The following is a 24929-nucleotide window of genomic DNA, read 5'->3' as shown; positions in this document are numbered from 1 at the left end:
AGTGCACCAGTCCCTCCTGCAGCAAAGCACCCCCACAACATGAGGCTGCCACCCCCGTGCTTCACGGTTGGGATGGTGTTCTTCGGCTTGCAAGCCTCCGCCTTTTTCCTCCAAACATAACGATGGTCATTATGGCCAAACAGTTCTATTTTTGTTTCATCAGACCAGAGGACATTTCTCCAGAAAGTATGATCTTTGTCCCCATGTGCAGTTGCAAACCGCAGTCTGGCTTTTTTATGGCGGTTTTGGAGCAGTGGCTTCTTCCTTGCTGAGCGGCCTTTCAGGTTATGTCGATATAGGACTCGTTTTACTGTGGATATAGATACTTTTGTACCTATTTACTCCAGCATCTTTACAACGTCCTTTGCTGTTGTTCTGGAATTGATTTGCACTTTTCGCATCAAAGTACGTTCATCTCTAGGAGACAGAACGCGTCTCCTTCCTGAGCGGTATGACGGCTGCGTGGTCCCATGGTGTTTATACTTGTGTACTATTGCTTGTACAGATGAACGTGGTACCTTTAGTGTTTGGAATCTGCTCCCAAGGATGAACCAGACTTGTGGGGGTCTACAATTTTGTTCTGATGTCTTGGCTGATTTCTTTTGATTTTCCCATGATGTCAAGCAAAGAGGCACTGAGTTTGAAGGTAGGCCTTGAAATACATCCACAGATACACCTCCAATTGACTCAAATGATGTCAATAAGCCTATCAGAAGCTTCTAATGCCTTGACACCATTTTCTGGAATTTTCCCAAATTTTTAAAGGCACAGTCAACTTAGTGTATGTTAACTTCTGACCCACTGGAATTGTGATACAGTGAATTATAAGTGAAATAATCTGTCTGTAAACAATTGTTGCACAAAGTAGATGTCTTAACCGACTTGCCAAAACTATAGTTTGTTAACAAGAAAATTCTAGAGTGGTTGAAAAACAAGTTTTAATAACACCTACCTAAGTGTATGTAAACTTCTGACCTCAACTGTACTTTTTTAAAACTTTTTTGCCATGTAGCGATGTAGCTAACTCCTGGAACGAAACACTACTTTTCTTTGTAAAAAGAAAAGAAAATATGAGTGAAGTAGGCAAGAATTTCCTTTAATTTTAGTCATCAGACCTGCCTCTTTCTCAGTGGATACATCGTTTTTTTGTTTAATAGGATAAATTACACATTATGTTAACATCTGACTCCAGAGTGATCTGTTCTTGCAATTTGTAGACTATGACATTTCAGATTTAGATATGATAATTCTTCACGAAGTAGTTTGGATGTAGTGAACTACTTTTTCAAAATAACTTTAGAAAACTACATTTTAGTTTAGCTTAACTTCTTCCAGTGTGAAGTAATTGGTAGCTTGGTAAACCATATTTTAGTGTAGCTTAAACCTCTTCCAGTGTGAAGTAATTGGTAGCTTGGTAAACTATATTTTAGTTTAGCTTAACTTCTTCCAGTGTGAAGTAATTGGTAGCTTGGTAAACTATATTTTAGTGTAGCTTAACTTCTACCAGTGTGAAGTAATTGGTAGCTTGGTAAACTATATTTTAGTGTAGCTTAACTTCTACCAGTGTGAAGTAATTGGTAGCTTGGTAAACTATATTTTCAGAGTAGCTTCCCCAACATTGCTGCTCAGTCATGTTGTCAACAAGGTTCCAAAACGAATGCAATCAATGCCTACCCGGTTCACCTGGGGCAGGCCCAGGACATTTATCGAATCCCCTCAGTGAGTGAGTGAGTGAATGAGTGAGTGAGTGATTAATTGAAAGAGTGAGTATTATCTTCTTAACTGTTTCAGATGGACTTAGAGACAGACAGTAATAGTGTCTCTCTTAGAGACTTAGACTTAGAGACAGACCGTAATAGCACTGCTGTCTAAAGTAACTGGCACATAAAGTATCAGCCAGTAGCTGTGTACCCGCCCCTCTGCACAATCATTCAGTCTCTCTCTCTCTCTCTCTCTCTCTCTCTCTCTCTCTCTCTCTCTCTCTCTCTCTCTCTCTCTCTCTCTCTCTCTCTCACCTTATCTCATGCTTCTCCCTCCACCTCTCCTTCCTCCCTCTCATCTCGTAGAGGGTAGATGTCCAGTGGAGCTCTCTAGAAAGAGTGTCCTCCCTGGCGCTTGTGTGTGTGTGTGTGTGTGAGTGAGTGTGTGTGTGTCTCTACTGTGTGTGTGTGTCTGCTGTAAGGGAGTGTTCCCTTGCATGTATGTGTGTGAGTGTTTGTTTCAGCTGTGAGTGTGGAGGTGCAGTAAGATGAGTCTGCCAGCGAACTCCGAGTCTCTTGAGAGGATAGCACGCTACCGCCATGCCTGCTCCAGTGGCTCTCCATACGCCACCAACAAGCCCATCGACATCAAAGCCAGGAGGAGAGGGTAACTGGGCACTGGGGATAGGGGAGGGAGGGTAGGCTATTGTGACTGCATTTATTATTAATCGACCAATATGTCATGTTTCTGTGTAGTTATTATTCCAAGGCTAGATGTCCAGTGGCGCTCTCTAGGATGGGAGCAGTTTTGTCCCAGAGAAAACTGTCTTGAGATGGACTAGAATGGGATTGATGCTGTGATTTTTGGACTGTCATAGTTCTTTTTCAACTGCTCCCCCTCACAAAGCTTTCTGTTTCATCAGTAAACAGGCAGATATTCCTTGTGTGTGAGAGATCGTAGAGGAGCAGACAGGGGAAGTTGAACATGTCATAGAGCTCTATTAGCCAACTGGATTGATCAATAATAGTTCTTTAAAGCACTTCTTCATTTTGTTTGTGTGAATGCTCTTCCCACAGACTTATCTAAGCCCTACCTGGCCTACCGGTGATAAATAGCTCCACCGGGGCAACCCTAACAAACAGATCAGCGTTCACATTGAAGTGCGCCACAGTGTTATGTAAAATGTCGTTGCTCTGTTTTTTAGCCGCTGGGCTATTTTGATCACTATTTTGTTGCTGAGAATTGTTCTGCTCCGCAGGAAATGTTAATGCAAATGAGCTTTGTGATTTACATACATTCACTGAAAACCCACACTGACGCAGTTAAATGCACATTTCTTGTACAGTGGCTTCAGAAAGTATTCACACACCTTGACTTTACCAAAATGTCGTTGTGTTACAAAGTGGGATTTAAATGGATTTAATTTATTTTGAATTGTCAACGATCTACACAAAATACTCTAATGTCAAAGTAAAAAAACAAACATATTATATGTATATACAGTACCAGTCAAAGTTTGGACACACCTACTCATTCAAGGGTTATTCTTTATTTTTTATTATTTTCTACATTGAAATAACACATATGGAGTCATGTAGTAACCAAAAAAGTGTTAAAAAAATCTAAATATATTTGAGATTCTTCAAAGTAGCCACCCTTTGCCTTGTTGACAGCTTTGCACACTCTTGGCATTCTCCCAACCAGCTTCATGAGGTAGTCACCTGGAATTCATTTCAATTAACAAGTGTGCCTTCTTAAAAGTTAATTTGTGGAATTTCTTTCCTTAATGTGTTTGAGCCAATCAGTTGTGTTGTGACAAGGTAGAGGTGTTATACAGAAGATAGCCCTATTTGGTAAAATACCAAGTCCATATTATGACAAGAACAGCTCAAATAAGCAAAAAGAAACGACAGCCCATCATTACTTTAAGACATGAAGGTCAGTCAATCCAGAAAATGTCAAGAACTTTAAAAGTGTCTTCAAGTGCAGTCGCCAAAACCATCAAGTGCTATAATGAAACTGATTCTCATGAGGACCGCCACAAGAAAGGAAGACACAGAGCTACCTCTGCTGCAGAGGATAAGTTCAGTAGAGTTACTAGCCTCAGAAATTGCAGCCCAAATAAATGCTTCACAGAATTCAAGTAACAGGGGCAGATAGCCTAGTGGTTAGAGCATTGGGCCAGTAACCGAAAGGTTGCTAAATCAAATCCCTCAGCTGACCCTGAACAATGCAGTTAATCCACTGTTCCTTGGCCGTCATTGTAAATAAGAATTTGTTCTTAACCTGTTGGGGATGGGGGCGCTGTTTAGACTATTTATGCTAATTTGGTAATTTTTGAAACGGCTTCCCACAAAATCCTTGATCGTACAATATGCATATTATTATTATTATTGGATAGAAAACAGTCTATAGTTTCTATAGGAGTTGAAATTTTGTCTCTAAGTGGAACAGAGCCCATTCTACAGCAATTTCCCTGACATGGATTCAGATTTCAGAAATGTTGGCCACTGTTCTGAAGTCAGTTAAAAGGGCACTGATTTTGCTATGACTATACGGACACTTCTTACGTCTTCCCCTGGATGCCTTTACGTGATGACGATTCCAATGGGGTCGATTGCGCGTTCACAGGCCCTACAAATGAAAAAACCCTGAGGCTAGTCATTCTTTTGGAGCTGCGTCATGCGCCTAGAGGACACCGGCGCGCACCTGTTCCAAGCGTTAGTTTAGCCTGTTATATTTCTCCGGTCATCTTTTCACTCGTTATAGGAGTTAAAAACATCATAAGGTAGTTAATTTAAAGCGTTTTATAGCAATTTATATCCGTTTAGTGCGATTTTGGGACATTTCTTTTTGAAACGATGTGAATAGTTGGGCACGCTTTTCAGTTCATCCCGAACGCAGTTGGCATTTCGACATGGCAAGAGGACAGCTTTCCACCAAAAGACCATTTCTCCCAAGAAAGGATCCTTTGCCCAAGATACTGATGGAAGAACAGCTCAAGGTAGGACATTTTTATTATGATAAATCGTGTTTCTGTCGAAACATTTTAGTGGCTTAGGACGCCATGTTTTTTTGACGTAGCTTCACTTGGCGCAAACTGTATTGAAAAGTAAGGATAAATTAAAAAATGTAATTCCGAAATTGTATTAAGAATTAAATTGTCTATCAATCCCTGTCCACCCTATATTTTTTAGTCACGTTTATGAGTATTTATGTATAAGAGTAGATCACTGTCTAAGTGGCGCAAGGACATATTATGACCAGCTGAGTTACATTTCACATTGTCTAACCATGATTTTGGTGGCTAAATATAAACGTTTTCGATCAAACTCTATATGCATTGTGTAATATGATGTTACAGGAGTGTCATCTGAAGAATTCTGAGAAGGTAAGTGAAAAAATTAATATCTTTTGGCGATGTTGACTTTTATCGCTCACTTTGGCTAGAATCAATGCTGGGCTGCTATGTGGTATGTGCTATGCTAATATAACGATTTATTGTGTTTTCGCTGTAAGACACTTAGAAAATCTGAAATATTGTCTGTATTCACAGGATCTGTGTCTTTCGATTCGTGTATGCTGTGTATTTTTACGAAATGTTTGATGATTAGTAAGTAGGTAAACACGTTGCTCTAAGTAGTTTTTCTATTCCATTTGTGACGGTGGGTGCAATTGTAACCTATGCCATCTACCTGAAATATGCACTTTTTTCTAACAAAACCTATCCCATACCATAAATATGTTATCAGACTGTCATCTAATGAGTTTTTTTGTTGGTTAGGGGCTATAAATATCTTAGTTTAGCCGAATTGGTGATGGCTACTGGTGTTGGTGGACAAATAAAAGATGGTGGATTATGCTAATGTATTTTTAGGTAATAGATGTACATCTTTACATATTGTGTCTTCCCTGTAAAACATTTTAAAAATCGGACATGTTGACTGGATTCACAAGATCTGTGTCTTTCATTAGCTGTATTGGACTTTAATGTGTGAAAGTTAAATATTTTAAAAAATATATATTTTTTGAATTTCGCGGCACTGGTTTTTCAGTGGGGGGGGGGGGGGTGTGCCGCTAGCGCCACGCTGATCCTAGACAGGTTAACGGACTTGCCTAGTTAAATTTGGGTTAAAATAAAAAACAGAGACATCTCAACATCAACTGTTCAGAGGAGACTGCATGAATCAGGCTTTCATGGTTGAATTGCTGAAAATAAGCCACTACTAAAGGACACCAATAAGAAGCAGAGACTTGCTTGGGCCAAGAAACATGGTCATTAGACTGGTGGAAATCTGTCCTTTGGTGATTCCAAATTTGAGATGTTTGGTTTTGGCTTTGTGAGACGCAGAGTAGGTGAACGGATGATTTCTGCATGTGTGGTTCCAATCATGAAGCATGGAGGAGGAAGTGTGATGGTGTGGGGGTGCATTGCTGGTGACACTGTCTGTCATTTATTTAGAATTCAAGGCACACTTAACCAGCATGGCTACCACAGCATTCTGAAATGACATGCCATCCCATATGGTTTGCGCTTAGTGGGACTATCATTTGTTTTTCAACAGGAAAATGACCCAAAACACACCTCCAGGCTGTGTAAGGGCTATTTGACCAAGAAGGAGAGTGATGGTGACCTGGTCTCCACAATCAACCGACCTCAACCCAATTGAGATGGTTTGGGATGAGTTGGACCACAGAGTGAAGAAAAAGTAGCCAACAAGTGCTCAACCTATGTTGGAAAAGCATTTCTCATGAAGCAGATTGAGAGAATGCCAAGAGTGTGCAAAGCTGTCATCAAGGCAAAGGGTGGCTACTTTGAAGAATCTAAAATCTAAAATATATTTAGATTTATTTAACACTTTTTTGGTTACTACATGATTCCATATGTGTTATTTCATAGTTGTGATGTCTTCACTATTATTCTACAATGTAGAAAATAATACAAATAAATAAAAACCCTTGAATTAGTAGGTGTGTCCAAACTTTTGACTTGTACTATATATATATAAATGGAAAATAAATCATTAATATATCTTGATAAGATAAGTATTCAACCCCCTGAATCAATACATGTTAGAATCATCTTTGGTGTCTTTCTGGGTAAGTCTCTAAGAGCTTTCCACACCTGGGTTGTGCAAAATTTGCCCATTGTTCTTAAAAAGTCATTGTTGATCATTGCTAGACAGACATTTTCAAGTCTTGCTATAGATTTTCAAGGCGATTTAAGTCAAAACTGTAACTTTTCCAGCAACATTCAACGTCATCTTGGTAAGCAACTCCAGTAAGAGATTTGGCATTGTGTTTTAGGTTACTGTCCTGCTGAAAGGTGCATTTTTCTCTCAGTGTCTGTTGGATAGCAGACTGAACTAAGTTTTCTTTAGGATTTTGCCTGTAGTTCAATCAATCAATCAATCAATTTTATTTTATATAGCCCTTCGTACATCAGATAATATCTCGAAGTGCTGTACAGAAACCCAGCCTAAAACCCCAAACAGCTAGAATGCAGGTGTAGAAGCACGGTGGCTAGGAAAAACTCCCTAGAAAGGCCAAAACCTAGGAAGAAACCTAGAGAGGAACCAGGCTATGAGGGGTGGCCAGTCCTCTTCTGGCTGTGCCGGGTGGAGATTATAACAGAACTATGCCAAGATGTTCAAAAATGTTCATAAGTGACAAGCATGGTCAAATAATAATCATGAATAATTTTCAGTTGGCTTTTCATAGCTGATCATTAAGAGTTGAAAAACAACAGGTCTGGGACAGGTGGCGGTTCCATAACCGCAGGCAGAACAGCTGAAACTGGAATAGCAGCAAGGCCAGGCGGACTGGGGACAGCAAGGAGTCACCACGGGCGGCAGTCCCGACGCATGGTCCTAGGGCCCAGGTCCTCCGAGAGAAAGAAAGAGAGAAGGAGAAAATTAGAGAGAGCCAAGATTTTCAAAATGTTCATAAATGACAAGCATGGTCAAATAATAATCAGGAATAAATCTCAGTTGGCTTTTCATAGCCGATCATTAAGAGTTGAAAACAGCAGGTCTGGGACAGGTAGGGGTTCCATAACCGCAGGCAGAAGAGTTGAAACTGGAATAGCAGCAAGGCCAGGCGGACTGGGGGCAGCAAGGAGTCACCACGGCCGGTAGTCCCGACGTATGGTCCTAGGGCTCAGGTCCTCCGAGAGAAAGAGAGAAGGAGAAAATTAGAGAGAGCCAAGATTTTCAAAATGTTCATAAATGACAAGCATGGTCAAATAATAATCAGGAATAAATCTCAGTTGGCTTTTCATAGCCGATCATTAAGAGTTGAAAACAGCAGGTCTGGGACAGGTAGGGGTTCCATAACCGCAGGCAGAAGAGTTGAAACTGGAATAGCAGCAAGGCCAGGCGGACTGGGGGCAGCAAGGAGTCACCACGGCCGGTAGTCCCTACGTATGGTCCTAGGGCTCAGGTCCTCCGAGAGAAAGAGAGAAGGAGAAAATTAGAGAGAGCCAAGATTTTCAAAATGTTCATAAATGACAAGCATGGTCAAATAATAATCAGGAATAAATCTCAGTTGGCTTTTCATAGCCGATCATTAAGAGTTGAAAACAGCAGGTCTGGGACAGGTAGGGGTTTCGTAACCGCAGGCAGAAACAGTTGAAACTGGAATAGCAGCAAGGCCGGGCGGACTGGGGACAGCAAGGTGTCAGCATGCCCGGTAGTCCTGACGTATGGTCCTAGGGCTCAGGTTCTCAGAGAGAAAGAGAGAACGAGAGAATTAGAGAGAGCATACTTAAATTCACACAGGACACTGGATAAGACAGGAGAAGTACTCCAGGTATAACCAACTGACCCCAGCCCCCCGACACATAAACTACTGCAGCATAAATACTGGAGGCTGAGACAGGAGCGGTCAGGAGACACTGTGGCCCCATCCGAAGAAACCCCCGGACAGGGCCAAACAGGAAGGATATAACCCCACCCACTCTGCCAAAGCACAGCCCCCACACCACTAGAGGGAAATCCTCAACCACCAACTTACAATCCTGAGACAAGGCCGAGTATAGCCCACAAAGGTCTCCACCACAGCACAACCAAGGGGGGGCGCCAACCCAGACAGGAAGTTCACGTCAGTAACTCAACCCACTCAAGTGACGCACCCCTCCTAGGGACGGCATGAAAGAGCACCAGCAAGCCAGTGACTCAGCCCCAGTAACAGGGTTAGAGGCAGAGAATCCCAGTGGAGAGAGGGGAACCGGCCCTGGAGGGACAGCAAGGGCGGTTCGTTGCTCCAGAGCCTTTCCGTTCACCTTCACACTCCTGGGCCAGACTACACTCAATCATATGACCTACTGAAGAGATAAGTCTTCAGTAAAGACTTAAAGGTTGAGACCGAGTCTGCGTCTCTCACATGGGTAGGCAGACTGTTCCATAAAAATGGAGATCTATAGGAGAAAGCCCTGCCTCCAGCTGTTTGCTTAGAAATTTTAGGGACAATTAGGAGGCCTGCGTCTTGTGACCGTAGCGTACGTGTAGGTATGTACGGCAGGACCAACTCGGAAAGATAGGTAGGAGCAAGCCCATGTAACGCTTTATAGGTTAACAGTAAAACCTTGAAATCAGCCCTTGCCTTAACGGGAAGCCAGTGTAGGGAAGCTAGCACTGGAGTAATATGATCAAATTTCTTGGTTCTAGTCAGGATTCTAGCAGCCGTATTTAGCACTAACTGAAGTTTATTTAGTGCTTTATCCGGGTAGCCGGAAAGTAGAGCATTGCAGTAGTCTAACCTAGAAGTAACAAATGCATGGATTAATTTTTCTGCATCATTTTTGGACAGAAAATTTCTGATTTTTGCAATGTTACGTAGATGGAAAAAAGCTGTCCTTGAAACAGTCTTGATATGTTCGTCAAAAGAGAGATCAGGGTCAAGAGTAACGCCGAGGTCCTTCACAGTTTTATTTGAGACGACTTTACAACCATCAAGATTAATTGTCAGATTTAACAGAAGATCTCTTTGTTTCTTGGGACCTAGAACAAGCATCTCTGTTTTGTCCGAGTTTAAAAGTAGAAAGTTTTCAGCCATCCACTTCCTTATGTCTGAAACACAGGCTTCTAGCGAGGGCAATTTTGGGGCTTCACCATGTTTCATTGAAATGTACAGCTGTGTGTCATCCGCATAGCAGTGAAAGTTAACATTATGTTTTCGAATAACATCCCCAAGAGGTAAAATATATAGTGAAAACAATAGTGGTCCTAAAACGGAACCTTGAGGAACACCGAAATGTACAGTTGATTTGTCAGAGGACAGACCATTCACAGAGACAAACTGATATCTTTCCGACAGGTAAGATCTAAACCAGGCCAGAACTTGTCCGTGTAGACCAATTTGGGTTTCCAGTCTCTCCAAAAGAATGTGGTGATCGATGGTGTCAAAGGCAGCACTAAGATCTAGTAGCACGAGGACAGATGCAGAGCCTCGGTCTGACGCCATTAACCTGTCTAGGATCAGCGTGGCGCTAGCGGCACTCCCCCCCCCCCCCCACTGAAAAACCAGTGCCGCGAAATTCAAAAAAAATATTTTTTTAAAATATTTAACTTTCACACATTAAAGTCCAATACAGCTAATGAAAGACACAGATCTTATGAATCCAGTCAACATTTCCGATTTTTAAAATGTTTTACAGGGAAGACACAATATGTAAAGATGTACATCTATTACCTAAAAAACACATTAGCATATTCCACCATCTTTTATTTGTCCACCAACACCAGTAGCCATCACCAATTCGGCTAAACTAAGATATTTATAGCCCCTAACCAACAAAAAAACTCATTAGATGACAGTCTGATAACATATTTATGGTATGGGATAGGTTTTGTTAGAAAAAAGTGCATATTTCAGGTATATGGCATAGTTTACAATTGCACCCACCATCACAAATGGACTAGAATAATTACAATGAGCAACGTGTTTACCTAACTACTAATCATCAAACATTTCGTAAAAATACACAGCATACACGAATCGAAAGACACAGATCCTGTGAATACAGACAATATTTCAGATTTTCTAAGTGTCTTACAGCGAAAACACAATAAATCGTTATATTAGCTTAGCACATAGCAATTAGCAGCCCAGCATTGATTCTAGCCAAAGTGAGCGATAAAAGTCAACATCGCCAAAAGATATTAATTTTTTCACTAACCTTCTCAGAATTCTTCCGATGACACTCCTGTAACATCACATTACAACATGCATATACAGTTTGATCGAAAATGTTTATATTTAGCCACCAAAATCATGGTTAGACAATGTGAAATGTAGACAAGCTGGTAAAGAAAACGTCCTTGCGCCACTTAGACAGTGATCTACTCTTATACATAAATACTCATAAACGTGACTAAAAAATATAGGGTGGACAGGGATTGATAGACAATTTAATTCTTAATACAATTGCGTTATTACATTTTTTAATTTATCCTTACTTTTCAATACAGTTTGCGCCAAGCGAAGCTACGTCAAAAAACATGGCATCCTAAGCCACTAAAATGTTTCGACAGAAACACGATTTATCATAATAAAAATGTCCTACCTTGAGCTGTTCTTCCATCAGTATCTTGGGCAAAGGATCCTTTCTTGGGAGAAATCGTCTTTTGGTGGAAAGCTGTCCTCTTGCCATGTGGAAATGTCAACTACGTTCGGGATGAACTGAAAAGCGTGACCAACTTTTCACATCGTTGCAAAAATAAATGTCCCAAAATCGCACTAAACGGATATAAATTGCTATAAAACGCTTTAAATTAACTACTTTGTGATGTTTGTAACTCCTATAACGAGTGAAAAGATGACCGGAGAAATATAACAGGCTAAACTAACGCTTGGAACAGGAGAGGGTCGGTGTCTTCCACGCGCGTTACGCAGCAAGAAAAGACTTGCTAGCTAAAGGTTTTTTTCATTTGTAGGGCCTGTGAACGAGCAATCGAGCCCGTTGGAATCGTCATCACGTAAAGGCATCCAGGGGAAGACGTAAGAAGTGTCCGTATAGTCATAGCAACGACAGTGCCCGTTTAAATGACTTCAGAAAAGTGGCCAACGTTTCTCAAATCTGACTCCATGTCAGGGAAATTGCTGTAGAATGGGCTCTGTTCCACTTAGAGACAAAATTTCAACTCCTATAGAAACTATAGACTGTTTTCTATCCAATAATAATAATAATATGCATATTGTACGATCAAGGATTTTGTGGGAAGCCGTTTAAAAAATTAGCCACATTAGCATAAATAGTCTAAACAGCGCCCCCATCCCCAACAGGTTAAAAGGTCATTTACCACCTTCACAAGTGCAGTCTCAGTGCTATGATGGGGTCTAAAACCAGACTGAAGCATTTCGTATACATTGTTTGTCTTCAGAAAGGCAGTGAGTTGCTGCGCAACAGCTTTTTCTAAAATTTTTGAGAGGAATGGAAGATTCGATATAGGCCGATAGTTTTTTATATTTTCCGGGTCAAGGTTTGGCTTTTTCAAGAGAGGCTTTATCACTGCCACTTTTAGTGAGTTTGGTACACATCCGGTGGATAGAGAGCTGTTTATTATGTTCAACATAGGAGGGCCAAGCACAGGAAGCAGCTCCTTCAGCAGTTTAGTAGGAATAGGATCCAGTATGCAGCTTGAAGGTTTAGAGGCCATGATTATTTTCATCATTGTGTCAAGAGATATAGTACAAAAAAACTTAAGTGTCTCTCCCGATCCCAGGCCCTCGCAGAGCTGTGCAGATCCAGGACAGCTAAGCCCTGGAGGAATACGCAGATTCAAAGAGGAGTCCGTAATTTGCTTTCTAATGGTCATGATCTTTTCCTCAAAGAAGTTCATGAATTTATTACTGCTGAAGTGAAAGCCATCCTCTCTTGGGGAATGCTGCTTTTTAGTTAGCTTTGCAACAGTATCAAAAAGAAATTTTGGATTGTTCTTATTTTCCTCGATTAAGTTGGAAAAGTAGGATGATCGAGCAGCAGTGAGGGCTCTTCGGTACTGCACGGTACTGTCTTTCCAAGCTAGTCGGAAGACTTCCAGTTTTGTGTGGCGCCATTTCCGTTCCAATTTCCTGGAAGCTTGCTTCAAAGCTCGGGTATTTTCTGTATACCAGGGAGCTAGTTTCTTATGACAAATGTTTTTCGTTTTTAGGGGTGCAACTGCATCTAGGGTATTGTGCAAGGTTAAATTGAGTTCCTCAGTTAAGTGGTTAACTGATTTTTGTCCTCTGACGTCCTTGGGTAGGCAGAAGGAGTCTGGAAGGGCATCAAGGAATTTTTGTGTTGTCTGAGAATTTATAGCACGACTTTTGATGCTCCTTGGTTGGGGTCTGAGCAGATTATTTGTTGCGATTGCAAACGTAATAAAATGGTGGTCCGATAGTCCAGGATTATGTGGAAAAACATTAGTTAGCTCTATTCCCTTCATTTTTATCCTTAAAAACTCCCTAGGCCTTACCGATGACAAACATACACATAACAGTCCCCACCATGCTTGAATAATACGAAGGGTGGTGCTTACTGACGCGTTATGTATGATTTGCCCCAAACATAACACTTTGTATTCAGGACAAAAAGTTAATTTCTTTGCCACATTTTTTGCAGAATTACTTTAGTGCCTTATTGCAAACAGGATGCATGTTTTGGAATATTTTTATTCTGTACATGATTTCTTTATTTCACTCTGTCATTTATGTTAGTATTGTGGAGTAACTCCAATGTTGTTGATCCATCCTCAGTTATCTCCCATCACAGCCACTAAACTGCAACTGTTTTAAAGTCACCATTGGGTTCATGGTGAAATCCCTGAGTGGTTTCCTTCCTCACCGGCATCTGTGTTAAGAAGGGCACCTGTATCTTTGTAGGGACTGGGTGTATTGATACACCATCCAAAGTGTAATTAATAACTACACCATGCTTAGAGGGATATTCAATGTCTGCTTTCTTTTTTCTTTTTTTCTTTTCTTTTTTCCCCCTTTGAGAACCATTGGAAAACCTCTCTGGTCTTTTTGGTTGAATCTATGCTTGAAATTTACTGCTCGGCTGAGGGACTGTACAGATAATTGTATATGTGGGGTACAGAGATGGGGTAAAAATTAAAAAAGCATGTTGAACACTATTATTGCACACAGATTGAGTCCATGCAATAAATTAGGTGACTTATTAAGCACAATTATATTCCTGAACTTATGTAGGCTTGCCATAAGAAAAGGGTTGAATACTTACTGACTCAAGACATTTCAGCTTTTCATTTTTAATTAATTTGTAAACATTCCTAAAAACATAATTCCACTTTGACATTATGAGGTATTTTAAATGCAGGCTGTAACACAACAACATTTTGAAAACGTCAAGGGGTGTGAAAACTTTCTGAAGGCACTGTAGCCTTCTTTTGGCCAGTTAATAACCTAACTACTGATCAAATAACATTATGGACTAAACTTTGAATTCATGTTGCCGTAGGATTATTTTGTTGTGACAATATCAAATTAAGATCCTGCATCTGTGGCTTTGGTTTTTATAAGGGATTAGTTCTGGTGTTTGGTCTGTATAGATCCAATGTTGCACAGGTGTTGGTCAATATGTGCAGTAGACATTGAAGTGTGTGTGTGTGTGTGTGTGTGTGTGTGTGTGTGTGTGTGTGTGTGTGTGTGTGTGTGTGTGTGTGTGTGTGTGTGTGTGTGTGTGTGTGTGTGTGTGTGTGTGTGTGTGTGTGTGTGTGTGTGGATGCAGCAACATGTTTACTGTTAGATAGAGAGATTGGTGCTATTAGAAGAGTGAAAGGTGACAAATAAGGGAATGGGAGAGCTCCAACAAATCCTGCACTTTACTCCATGTTCTGGGAGATGGCTCCATTCAGTTGATTATTCAGCTTATTGGTTGCTCTAACGCTCATAGCCAAGGCACTTTCCTCCCATTAGTGCTAATTCTGCAGGGTCTATCTGTCTCTCCAAGTAATCATAGTAATCAGATGTGTGCTTTATGATTATCAAAGCAGGTTATTTCTGTATTTTTGTGTGTGTGTCTGCTCGTACGTAAGCATGTGTGTGTGCGTGTGTGAATGACGTGCGTGCATGTGTGTGTGTGTGTAGTGTGGCGTGTGAGTCTTGGCGCCATAACCAAGTCATGAGGTAAAGGTCAGAGTGTTATTCTAGACATATAGATATGCGTGGAGCTTGACCTGTGGATTGAGTGGGCTGACCATCTGTCCTCTGTAGCCTCACTTCAACCTATTTATAACACGTTCAAATCAAATCAAATGGTATTAGTCACATGCGCTGAATACAACAGGTATTTCACCTTACCGTGAAATGCTTACTTACAAACCCCTAACCAACAATGCTGTTTAAAAAATACGAATAGGAACAAGTAATGAAAGAGCAGCAGTAAAATAACAATAGCCAGACTATTACAGAGGTACCGGTACAGAGTCAATGTGCGGGGGCACCAGTTGGTCGAGGTAATTGAGGTAATATGTACATGTAGGTAGAGTTATTAAAGTGACTATGCATAGATGATAACAGAGAGTAGCAGCGGTGTAAAAGGGGGGGGCAATGCAAATAGTCTGGGTAGCCATTGCACTGATAGTAGCGTGAATAAGGTCATATGCATCATGAACTCATTTTACGAAGGCCTATTTAACAAAATCAATTCAACCAAGTAACTTTGGAATATTCTGATTCTTAGCTTGGTCGATTCTTGCCTTTTTGCTAGGCCTACTTCAGGTTAACTTTCATGACCACTAGGGGAACATAATGCTTTAGAATTGTCCACTGGCACTGCCCCAGCATATACAGTATGCCTATTTCAGCACTAGATGGCAATAATGATCCAAATGACCTGTGTGCTGAACTTGTATTATACCTTTACATGAAACTGAATGTAACTGCTGTACTTCTTAGTTTGAAGCGCTTTGTTATCATATCTTGTGTTTAAGTTGTTAACTCTTTCTTGTTGGGTTGTATGTAACAATGACAGTATGTCACTGTGGACCTGTGAAATTACCACATTTTAAAATAAAAATGTTATTGCCTTTAGCCTGTAACTATGGCCCTGGGTAAGAAAAAACTCAGGGTGTGACTGATGCTTCAACACGAACCAGTGGGTTGTGCCTATTCAACTCCACTTCATTCACTGCCAATGATGACAACGAGTCACGTGATGTGTATACCATGGACAGCCTCAGAATGCAGCCAGCCAGTCAGCCAGCATGAAATCAGTCACATTACTGTACCTCTGCTGTTAGAGAAGCTCATTGGTTTGCCAGCCTCACACAGAGGTTCATCATCTGACTGACTGCGTTGCTGGAGAAACATGGGATGCGTCCCAAATATCACCCTACGGTATTCCCTATGTAGTGCACTACAGGGCCCACAGGGGAAAGTAGTGCATTATATTGGGAACATGTTGCTATTTGGGACGCACATATGATCATTTCAACAGAGGATAGATGGTGGAATGTATGTGTATATATACTACACCATGACAGGATGTATATATACTACACCATGACAGGATGTATATATACTACACCATGACAGGATGTATATATACTACAACATGACAGGATGTATATATACTACACCATGACAGGATGTATATATACTACACCATGACAGGATGTATATATACTACACCATGACAGGATGTATATATACTACACCATGACAGGATGTATATATACTACACCATGACAGGATGTATATATACTACACCATGACAGGATGTATATATACTACACCATGACAGGATGTATATATACTACACCATGACAGGATGTTATGACAGTGTAACTTTAACCAGGGGATGTTGTCTTTTGTTCTGCCAGAGAAGAGAGAGAAAGAAAGAAAGAATGAGAGAGAGAAGGAGAAGCCAGGCCACTCAAGCCTCTCTATGAGGGATACTATAGTTGTCATTGGATTTATGTGCTGCTTGGGAACAAATAAAAAATCAACAAATTGATTTGATGTATGTAGTATAGCTGTTTCTCTTCATTTCTGACCTAAAACAAATGCTGTATGTTAGACTTTATGTGGAGTCAGAAGGTCAGGGAGTAACTAGGCTCAGGGTCCACAAAAGTGACCGGAAGAAGGAATAAGGCAAGTTTGCCCCCAATCAAATGACATCCTGTTTCATCCTGTTGTTGGGTGAATAGGCCTATTCGTTAGCTGATGTATGTGGGTACGCTACATACATTATTACCTCATTATCTGAGGTCAGCATTGATTATGTCGAATTACAGCTCATTGTGTGAGTGTGTGTGTGTGTTCGAGAGTGTGTTTGAGAGTGTGAGAGAGTGTGACGTGCGGCCGATGGTGGCCCCAGTCATGTCTCTTTTCTCTCACACAACATAAAAGAAAAGAAGCAGCACATGAAGCAAATGACCAACGTATTATCCCTCATAGAAAGCCTTGAGTGGGCCAGTTTCTCTCTCTCTCTCCCTCTCTCTCTCTCTCTCTCTCTCCCTCTCTTTCTTTCTTTCTCTCTCCCTCTCTCTTTCTTTCCCTCTCCCTCTTCTCTGGCAGAACAAAAGACAACATCCTCTAGTTGACGTCACTCTGTTGTCACGGCACACAATTATGCCAAGGTATATGAGATGCAGGTTTGTGTGTTTGTACGTGCGTGTTGCTGTCATAGCCGGGCATTATTACTACCGGGTCTTATTACGAGCTGTTGTTGTGTCTAAGACGTGCGTCATAAGAGAATCACTTAGCTGTCCCAGTCAGACCCTAATGAGGAGCTCTCTCTCTGTCTCTCTGTCTCTCTGTCTCTGTCTCTCTGTCTCTCTGTCTGTCTCTCTCTCTCTCTCTCTCTCTCTCTCTCTCTCTCTCTCTCTCTCTCTCTCTCTCTCTCAGTGACCAGGTTATGAGGTAATTGGGCTTGTGTAGTAGCCATGCCAGAAACTTTGGCCAAGTTCTGCCATGTGGTGGAAGCCTCCTTGTTTGTTGACAAAACACCTCACACCGAATAGAAGATGATCAAGTTAGACTTATAAGTAACAATAGATGGTCAAGTTACACTTGATATTTAATTGGAGGGATTAGACTTCCTAGAATGTATGAAGTTACCTTGAATTTACGTTGTTGGTATGATTTCACGTAACACAATATTTTCACGTTGGAGAATGGTCTGGGGCTAGTCCTCAAACTCTCCTGGTTGGTCACTCATTGTCCCTCCCTCCCTCTCTCCCTCGCTCCACTATTATGCAAGCGGTTTTAAGTCATTGAAGTGTCTTAATATGTAAGAAGATTTTACTTAATTTTCATTGCTCATATTATGACTTTTATTCAGCTACTTTCTGTCCTTACTACACCTGTATTAGTCACTGTGGATAACTTCAATTGTAATTCATTGGAAGTCACAGTGTATTTGTGCCACATGCCACTATGCTACTTCTCTAGCACATTGTGGATAATACAACACGGGTGTTGGTGTTTGGTTACCTTGGCAGCAGTGTGATTGATGTTTGAGACAGCGGCTGTACTATGGGATAGAGCCCCGCCCCTGAAGGAGTTACTGCAACCTCAACAACCCCACCCCTGCCAACACAAACCCCCCCTCAAGCTGCAGGAAGGAGAGAGAGAGAGAGAGAGAGAGAGAGAAAGAGAGAGAGAGAGCTTACACATGTGCCCAGGGAAGGAGGGAAGAGTCAGAAGACAGAGAGAAAAAAGAGGGAGAAGAAAGAGAGGAGGAGGGCTTATACTCGCTGGCCAGGAAAAGACTGTCGAGAGGGAGAGGTAAGGAAAAAAGTGGAAGAGAATTGACACATGTTGGTAACAACAACAGAGCAAGAGAGAGAGAGTGCAAAGCAGGAGTCCGAGGAAGGGAAAGAGAAAGAAAGGGGGAGAGCGAGAGCGCTAAATAGAGGAGGCGGATCCGACTTACACTGTGGTCTGAGGATTCCTGTGTAGTGAATAGTTTTAGTTGGGACTCCAGTCCTGTGTTCTCTGACTTATATACCAGTCTCTGTTTCTGTCTGGACCATAAGCTCCCAGGCTGGGGCACAGAAGCCCTAAACACAACACGACCACAACAGGAACATTACAGGACCACTCTGTTGGACCCATCTACAGGATTATTGCAGTTGGAAGGAGAGGTGGAAACACGGTCTGAAAATAATCTTATCACAGCAGGACCGCTTTTTGAGATAACTGTAGAAGTGAAGAGTGACCGCTGTGGTTTGACCACAAGCTGAACACAATAGGACCGTTAGACCAGGAGGGGAAAACGTGGGAACTGTGGGAACCGTGGTTTGAACAGGAACACTTTCCTTTCTAGGGAGTTGTGGGGTCTGTGGTTTGACCTGAACAGGACCGTGTTGGCTGTGGCCTGGACAGGACAGTAACGTGTGGGAGAGAAGGTGACATCATGAGTATTGTTATGAAGCCACGATCTCGCTCCATCAGCTCTCTACGGAACATGGAAGGAATCTGGTAAACAGACACACAATGTCTTCCAACCACACACTGTCCTGTTTCTGTGTTCTCTTTCCCCTCTCTCTCAAACCTTTATCTCTCTCACCCTTTTCTCTCTCTCCTTTGTCCTGCTACTTTCCTCTCTCACTCACCCCATTTCAAGTCCCCTAGATTCTTACCAGCGGTTTTTCCTCTTATTTTGAGATTAAGATAACTTTATTGGTCAATTGCACATAAGGTCCAACCACTTTTAATCCAACCCCTTCCAAAAGACACAAATATGTCCCTCTCTCTCTCTCTCTCTCTCTCTCTCTCTCTCTCTCTCTCTCTCTCTCTCTCTCTCTCCTCTCTCTCTCTCTCTCTCTCTCTCTCTCTCTCTCTCTCTCTCTCTCTCTCTCTCTCTCTCTCTCTCCTTCCATCATCCTGCGTAAGGCTCTGTCGTTTATCTCCACATTGTCTTCCTCTCCCTGCCTCTGTCTCCTGCCTGTCATCTCAATCCTCTCCGCCCTCTCTCCTGCACCCTTATCATACTTCCCACTGTTCTCTGGTTCCTTTCCTTCTTCAGGCTGTCAAGCTCTGGCCTGTCCGTTCATATTTGTTGTTTTGACTGTGGAACATGAGAAGTTCTTGGTTAACTACAGTAACTGTATGGGAGAGATGTCTTTTTCTAGTTTTCCTCTCTGTTGTACTCTGTTAACTATACAACACAGTGCAAAGAAGAGCAGCCATCCAGCATGAATGTTTGCCTCTGTGCTGTGGTGTCTCTAGTTACTACGTTTCCATCAGAACTCACTATGTCAACACCATACAGCAGCCATTACATACTCTCTCATAAGGTGGTAAAGGCTGTATGTTAATCATCATGTACTCTGGAATGTGTGTCAGTCACTGGTTGAAGTCTCCCTAGCAGCGCCCCCAGGGTTCTCCTCTTCCATAGAATGCACCTCCAGGTGGTTGCTCTCCCTGCCCTCTTCTCTCCCTCCTGTCTCCACTTGTCTAAGGCTTTTTTTCTCCCTCATCACTTCTGCACTCACATGTTCTCTGCAAGGGTAGATCCCTGTCTGAGACAAGTTTATTTTCACCGTGTTTCTCCGTGGTACATCAGGCTGAGCAGTACAGTCCAGTCCTGAACAAACACACAGCATGCTGGTTCCCTCCTCGACCCTGGTCTTAGGGTCGCTCTGTTCTCACACAGCCTGCTAATTATCCACATAAGCCTCTCAGACTGGGAGAAGGCCTGTGTGAACTAAGCCCCATCATCATTAAAGCCATTGCAGAGTTATCCATCTGAATGAGGCTGCCTTTCAAGGACAGGTATTATGATCAGATTAACATGGAGGATATCTCTAGTAGTCTGCCCTGAGGGTTCAACCTCATCTTTCTCTTCTACTCAGATTTCAGCTGATGTGAGATCGTGTATGCCTATATCTGTAATCTTTTGTAACAGTGTGCCGTTTCAGTCATTTAAGACAACAGAGCATTGGGCTGATATGAATGGATGGTGACCACAGATACTATCGTTTAAATTATTTATTTTTTATATCTGCATCGGTCCAGTACTGGACTGTTGTTTACTTCTGAGTTTGTCATAACTCTTCTTCTCTCATGGACTTACAGTTGAAGTCGGAAGTTTACATACACCTTGGCCAAATACATCTTTTTTGTGAAGTGCACCAGTCCCTCCTGCAGCAAAGCACCCCCACAAGATGATGCTGCCACCCCGTGCTTCATGGTTGGGATGGTGTTCTTCGGCTTGAAGCCTCCCCCTTTTTCCTCCAAACATAACGATGGTCATTACGGCCAAACAGTTCTATTTTTGTTTCATCAGACCAGAGGACATTTCTCCAAAAAGTACAATCTTTGTCCCCATGTGCAGTTGCAAACTGTAGTCTGGCTTCTTTATGGCGGTTTTGGAACAGTGGCTTCTTCCTTGCTGCGCGGCCTTTCAGGTTATGTCGATATAGGACTCGTTTTACTGTGGATATAGATAATGTTGTACCTGTTTACTACAGCATCTTCACAAGGTCCTTTGCTGTTGTTCTGGAATTGATTTGCACTTTTCATACCAAAGTAGGAAGGAGACAGAACGCGTCTCCTTCCTGAGCGGTATGACGGCTGCGTGGTCCCATGGTGTTTATACTTGCGTACTATTGTTTTTACAGATGAACGTGGTACCTTCAGGCATTTGGAAATTGAATTGCTCCCAAAGATGAACCAAACTTGTGGGGGTCTACATTTGTTTTTCTGTGGTCTTGGCTGATTTATTTTGATTTTCCAGTGATGTCAAGCTAAGAGGCACTGAGTTTGAAGGCAGGCCTTGAAATACATCCACAGATACACCTCCAATTGACTCAAATGATGTCAATTAGCCTATCAGAAGCTTCTAAAGCCTTGACACCATTTTCCATTTTTCCATTTTCTGGAATTTTCCAAAATATTTAATGGCACAGTCAACTTAGTTTATGTAAACTTCTGACCCACTGGAATTGTGATACAGTGAATTATAAGTCAAATAATTTGTCTGTAAACAATTGTTGGAAAAATTACTTTTGTCATGCACAAAGTACTTACTGGTCAAAAATATATTGTTAACAAGAAAGTTGTGGAGTGGTTGAAAAACTAGTTTTAATGACTCCAACCTACGTGTATGTAAACTTCCGACTTCTACTGTATCTGTGTGTGTGTGTGTGTGTGTGTGTGTGTGTGTGTGTGTGTGTGTGTGTGTGTGTGTGTGTGTGTGTGTGTGTGTGTGTGTGTGTGTGTGTGTGTGTGTGTGTGTGTGTGTGTGTGTGTGCGTGTGTGTTTGCGTGTGTGTTTGCGCGTGTGTGTGTTTGCATGCGGGTACACATTCGTGTCTCTGTTTGTCTTAGATGAGTAAACCTGACCTTGGTGAGGGAAAGGTGGATGGTTGAGAGGAAAGAAGAGGAGAGGAGAAATAAGGAGAGAAGGAAGAAATGTTTGTGGAATCTGAAAAATGTTTCCCTTTCGCCTTTCAAACCAAGTCAGTAATGTTAGTAATTTACATGGACTGGGACTGGGAAAGGTGGAGTCTACTGTGGACTATATTGCATGCCTGAACAGGACAGAACCAAGTGTCTAGGCCTGCTCTATGTCAACTCACTATCAGAGCTCTCAGGCTGCTTTGATACTCATAAAGGTTCCATGCTTTCTAACATACATACCCTTGAGACGGAGAGAGGGGAGAGGGGGGGGGGGGTCTGCCTGGAATAGTGTAGGTGTCATTGATCGAGTGGGTGTGTGACAGAGAGAGGCAGAGAGAGAGACAGAGAGACAGAGTGAGAGAGAGAGAGAGAGAGAGAGAGAGAGAGAGACAGAGCGAGAGAGACAGAGAGACAGAGTGAGTGTGAGAGAGAGAGAGACATAGAGACAGACAGAGACAGAGAGACAGACAGAGAGAGAGACAGAGCGAGAGAGAGACAGGGAGACAGACAGAGAGAGAGAGACAGAGAGAGACTGAGATAGACAGAGCGAGAGAGAGACAGAGAGAGAGACAGAGAGAGACAGTGAGAGAGAGAGAGACTGAGATAGACAGAGAGAGACAGAGACAGAGAGAGACAGCGAGAGAGAGAGAGACAGAGAGAGACAGAGCAAGAGAGAGAGAGACAGAGATAGAGAGACAGACAGAGAGACAGAGACAGAGCGAGAGAGAGACAGACAGAGAGACAGAGAGAGAGAGACAACGAGAGACAGAGAGAGAGAGACAGACAGAGAGAGAGACATAGAGAGAGAGACAGAGAGAGAGAGAGAGACAGAGACAGATAGAGAGAGAGAGAGACAGAGAGAGAGAGACAGAGACAGGGAGAGACACAGAGACGAGACAGAGAGAGAGATAGAGAGTGTATTATCTATTTCACTTGCTTTGTCAATGTTAACATTTTTCCCATACCAATATTCAGCCAATGAGAGAGAGATATTAATGTTTAGTTATTTTCCCTTTTGTACTTGAACTATTTGCACATCGTTACAACACTGTACATAGCCATAATATGAGAGACAGAGAGAGAGGGAGACAGAGAGAGAGGGAGACAGAGAGAGAGAGAGATAGAGAGAGAGAGAGGGAGACAGAGAGAGAGACAGAGAGAGAGAGAGAGATAGAGAGAGATAGAGAGAGAGAGAGAGAGAGAGAGAGAGAGAGGCGCGGGCACTAGAACAGTCTGCAGCACCCGGTCTCACCCTACTAGAATCCGAAGTCAAATGTCTACTGTTTGCTGATGATCTGGTACTTCTGTCACCAACCAAGGAGGGACTACAGCAGCACCTAGATCTTCTGCACAGATTCTGTCAGACCTGGGCCCTGACAGTAAATCTCAGTAAGACCAAAATAATGGTGTTCCAAAAAAGGTCCAGTCGCCAGGACCACAAATTCCATCTAGACACCGTTGCCCTAGAGCACACAAAAAACTATACATACCTCGGCCTAAACATCAGCACCACAGGTAACTTCCACAAAGCTGTGAACGATCTGAGAGACAAGGCAAGAAGGGCATTCTATGCCATCAAAAGGAACATAAATTTCAACATACCAATTAGTATCTGGCTAAAAATACTTGAATCAGTCATAGAGCCCATTGCCCTTTATGGTTGTGAGGTCTGGGGTCCGCTCACCAACCAAGATTTCACAAAATGGGGCAAACACCAAATTGAGACTCTGCATGCAGAATTCTGCAAAAATATCCTCCGTGTACAACGCAGAACACCAAATAATGCATGCAGAGCAGAATTAGGCCGATACCCACTAATTATCAAAATCCAGAAAAGAGCCGTTAAATTCTACAACCACCTAAAAGGAAGCGATTCCCAAACCTTCCATAACAAAGCCATCACCTACAGAGAGATGAACCTGGAGAAGAATCCCCTAAGCAAACTGGTCCTAGGGCTCTGTTCACAAACACAAACACACCCCACAAAGCCCCAGGACAACAGCACAATTAGACCCAACCAAATCATGAGAAAACAAAAAGATAATTACTTGACACATTGGAAAGAATTAACAAAAAAACAGAGCAAACTAGAATGCTATTTGGCCCTAAACAGAGAGTACACAGTGGCAGAATACCTGACCACTGTGACTGACCCAAACTTAAGGAAAGCTTTGACTATGTACAGACTCAGTGAGCATAGCCTTGCTATTGAGAAAGGCCGCTGTAGGCAGACATGGCTCTCAAGAGAAGACAGGCTATGTGCACACTGCCCACAAAATGAGGTGGAAACCGAGCTGCACTTCCTAACCTCCTGCCCAATGTATGACCATATTAGAGACACATATTTCCCTCAGATCACACAGATCCACAAAGAATTCGAAAACAAATCCAATTTTGATAAACTCCCATATCTACTGGGTGAAATTCCACAGTGTGCCATCACAGCAGCAAGATTTGTGACCTGTTGCCACAAGAAAAGGGCAACCAGTGAAAAACAAACACAATTGTAAATACAACCCATATTTATGCTTACTTATTTTAACTTGTGTGCTTTAACCATTTGTACATTGTTACAACACTGTATATATTTAATATGACACTCGTAATGTCTTTATTGTTTTGAAACTTCTGTATGTGTAATGTTTACTGTTAATTCGTTTTGTTTGTTTCACTTTTGTGTATTGTCTACCTCATTTGCTTTGGCAATGTTAACACATGTTTCCCATGCCAATAAAGCCCCTTGAATTGAATTGAATTGAATTGAAATTGAATTGAGAGAGAGAGACAGAGAGAGAGACAGAGACAGAGAGATAGACAGAGAGGGAGACAGAGAGACAGAGAGAGAGGGAGACAGAGAGAGAGAGAGAGAGA

At 42.1% G+C, this 24929-nt stretch overlaps 1 protein-coding gene across 5 annotated transcripts in view; it reads left to right on the top strand.

Annotated features, from left to right (window-relative positions):
* Window positions 1-24929, top strand: part of LOC129853246 (cAMP-specific 3',5'-cyclic phosphodiesterase 4D-like) — a 316278-nt gene that overhangs the window by 242698 nt on the left and 48651 nt on the right. The window contains exon 1 of one of the 5 annotated variants that reach the window (XM_055919088.1): window positions 17586-19134. The exons of the other annotated variants lie outside the window; for them this stretch is intronic. Coding sequence (XP_055775063.1) covers window positions 19070-19134 — 65 coding nt within the window. The 5' untranslated portion in view covers window positions 17586-19069. Of the gene's footprint in view, window positions 1-17585; window positions 19135-24929 lie in introns of those variants that run through there. 5 annotated transcript variants of the gene reach the window in all.

The sequence above is a fragment of the Salvelinus fontinalis genome, chromosome 4, assembly GCF_029448725.1.
Source record: "Salvelinus fontinalis isolate EN_2023a chromosome 4, ASM2944872v1, whole genome shotgun sequence".
Lineage (NCBI taxonomy): Eukaryota > Metazoa > Chordata > Actinopteri > Salmoniformes > Salmonidae > Salvelinus > Salvelinus fontinalis.
The sequence above is the reverse complement of the archived record's forward strand: the minus strand, read 5'-3'. Positions and strand labels throughout refer to the sequence as shown.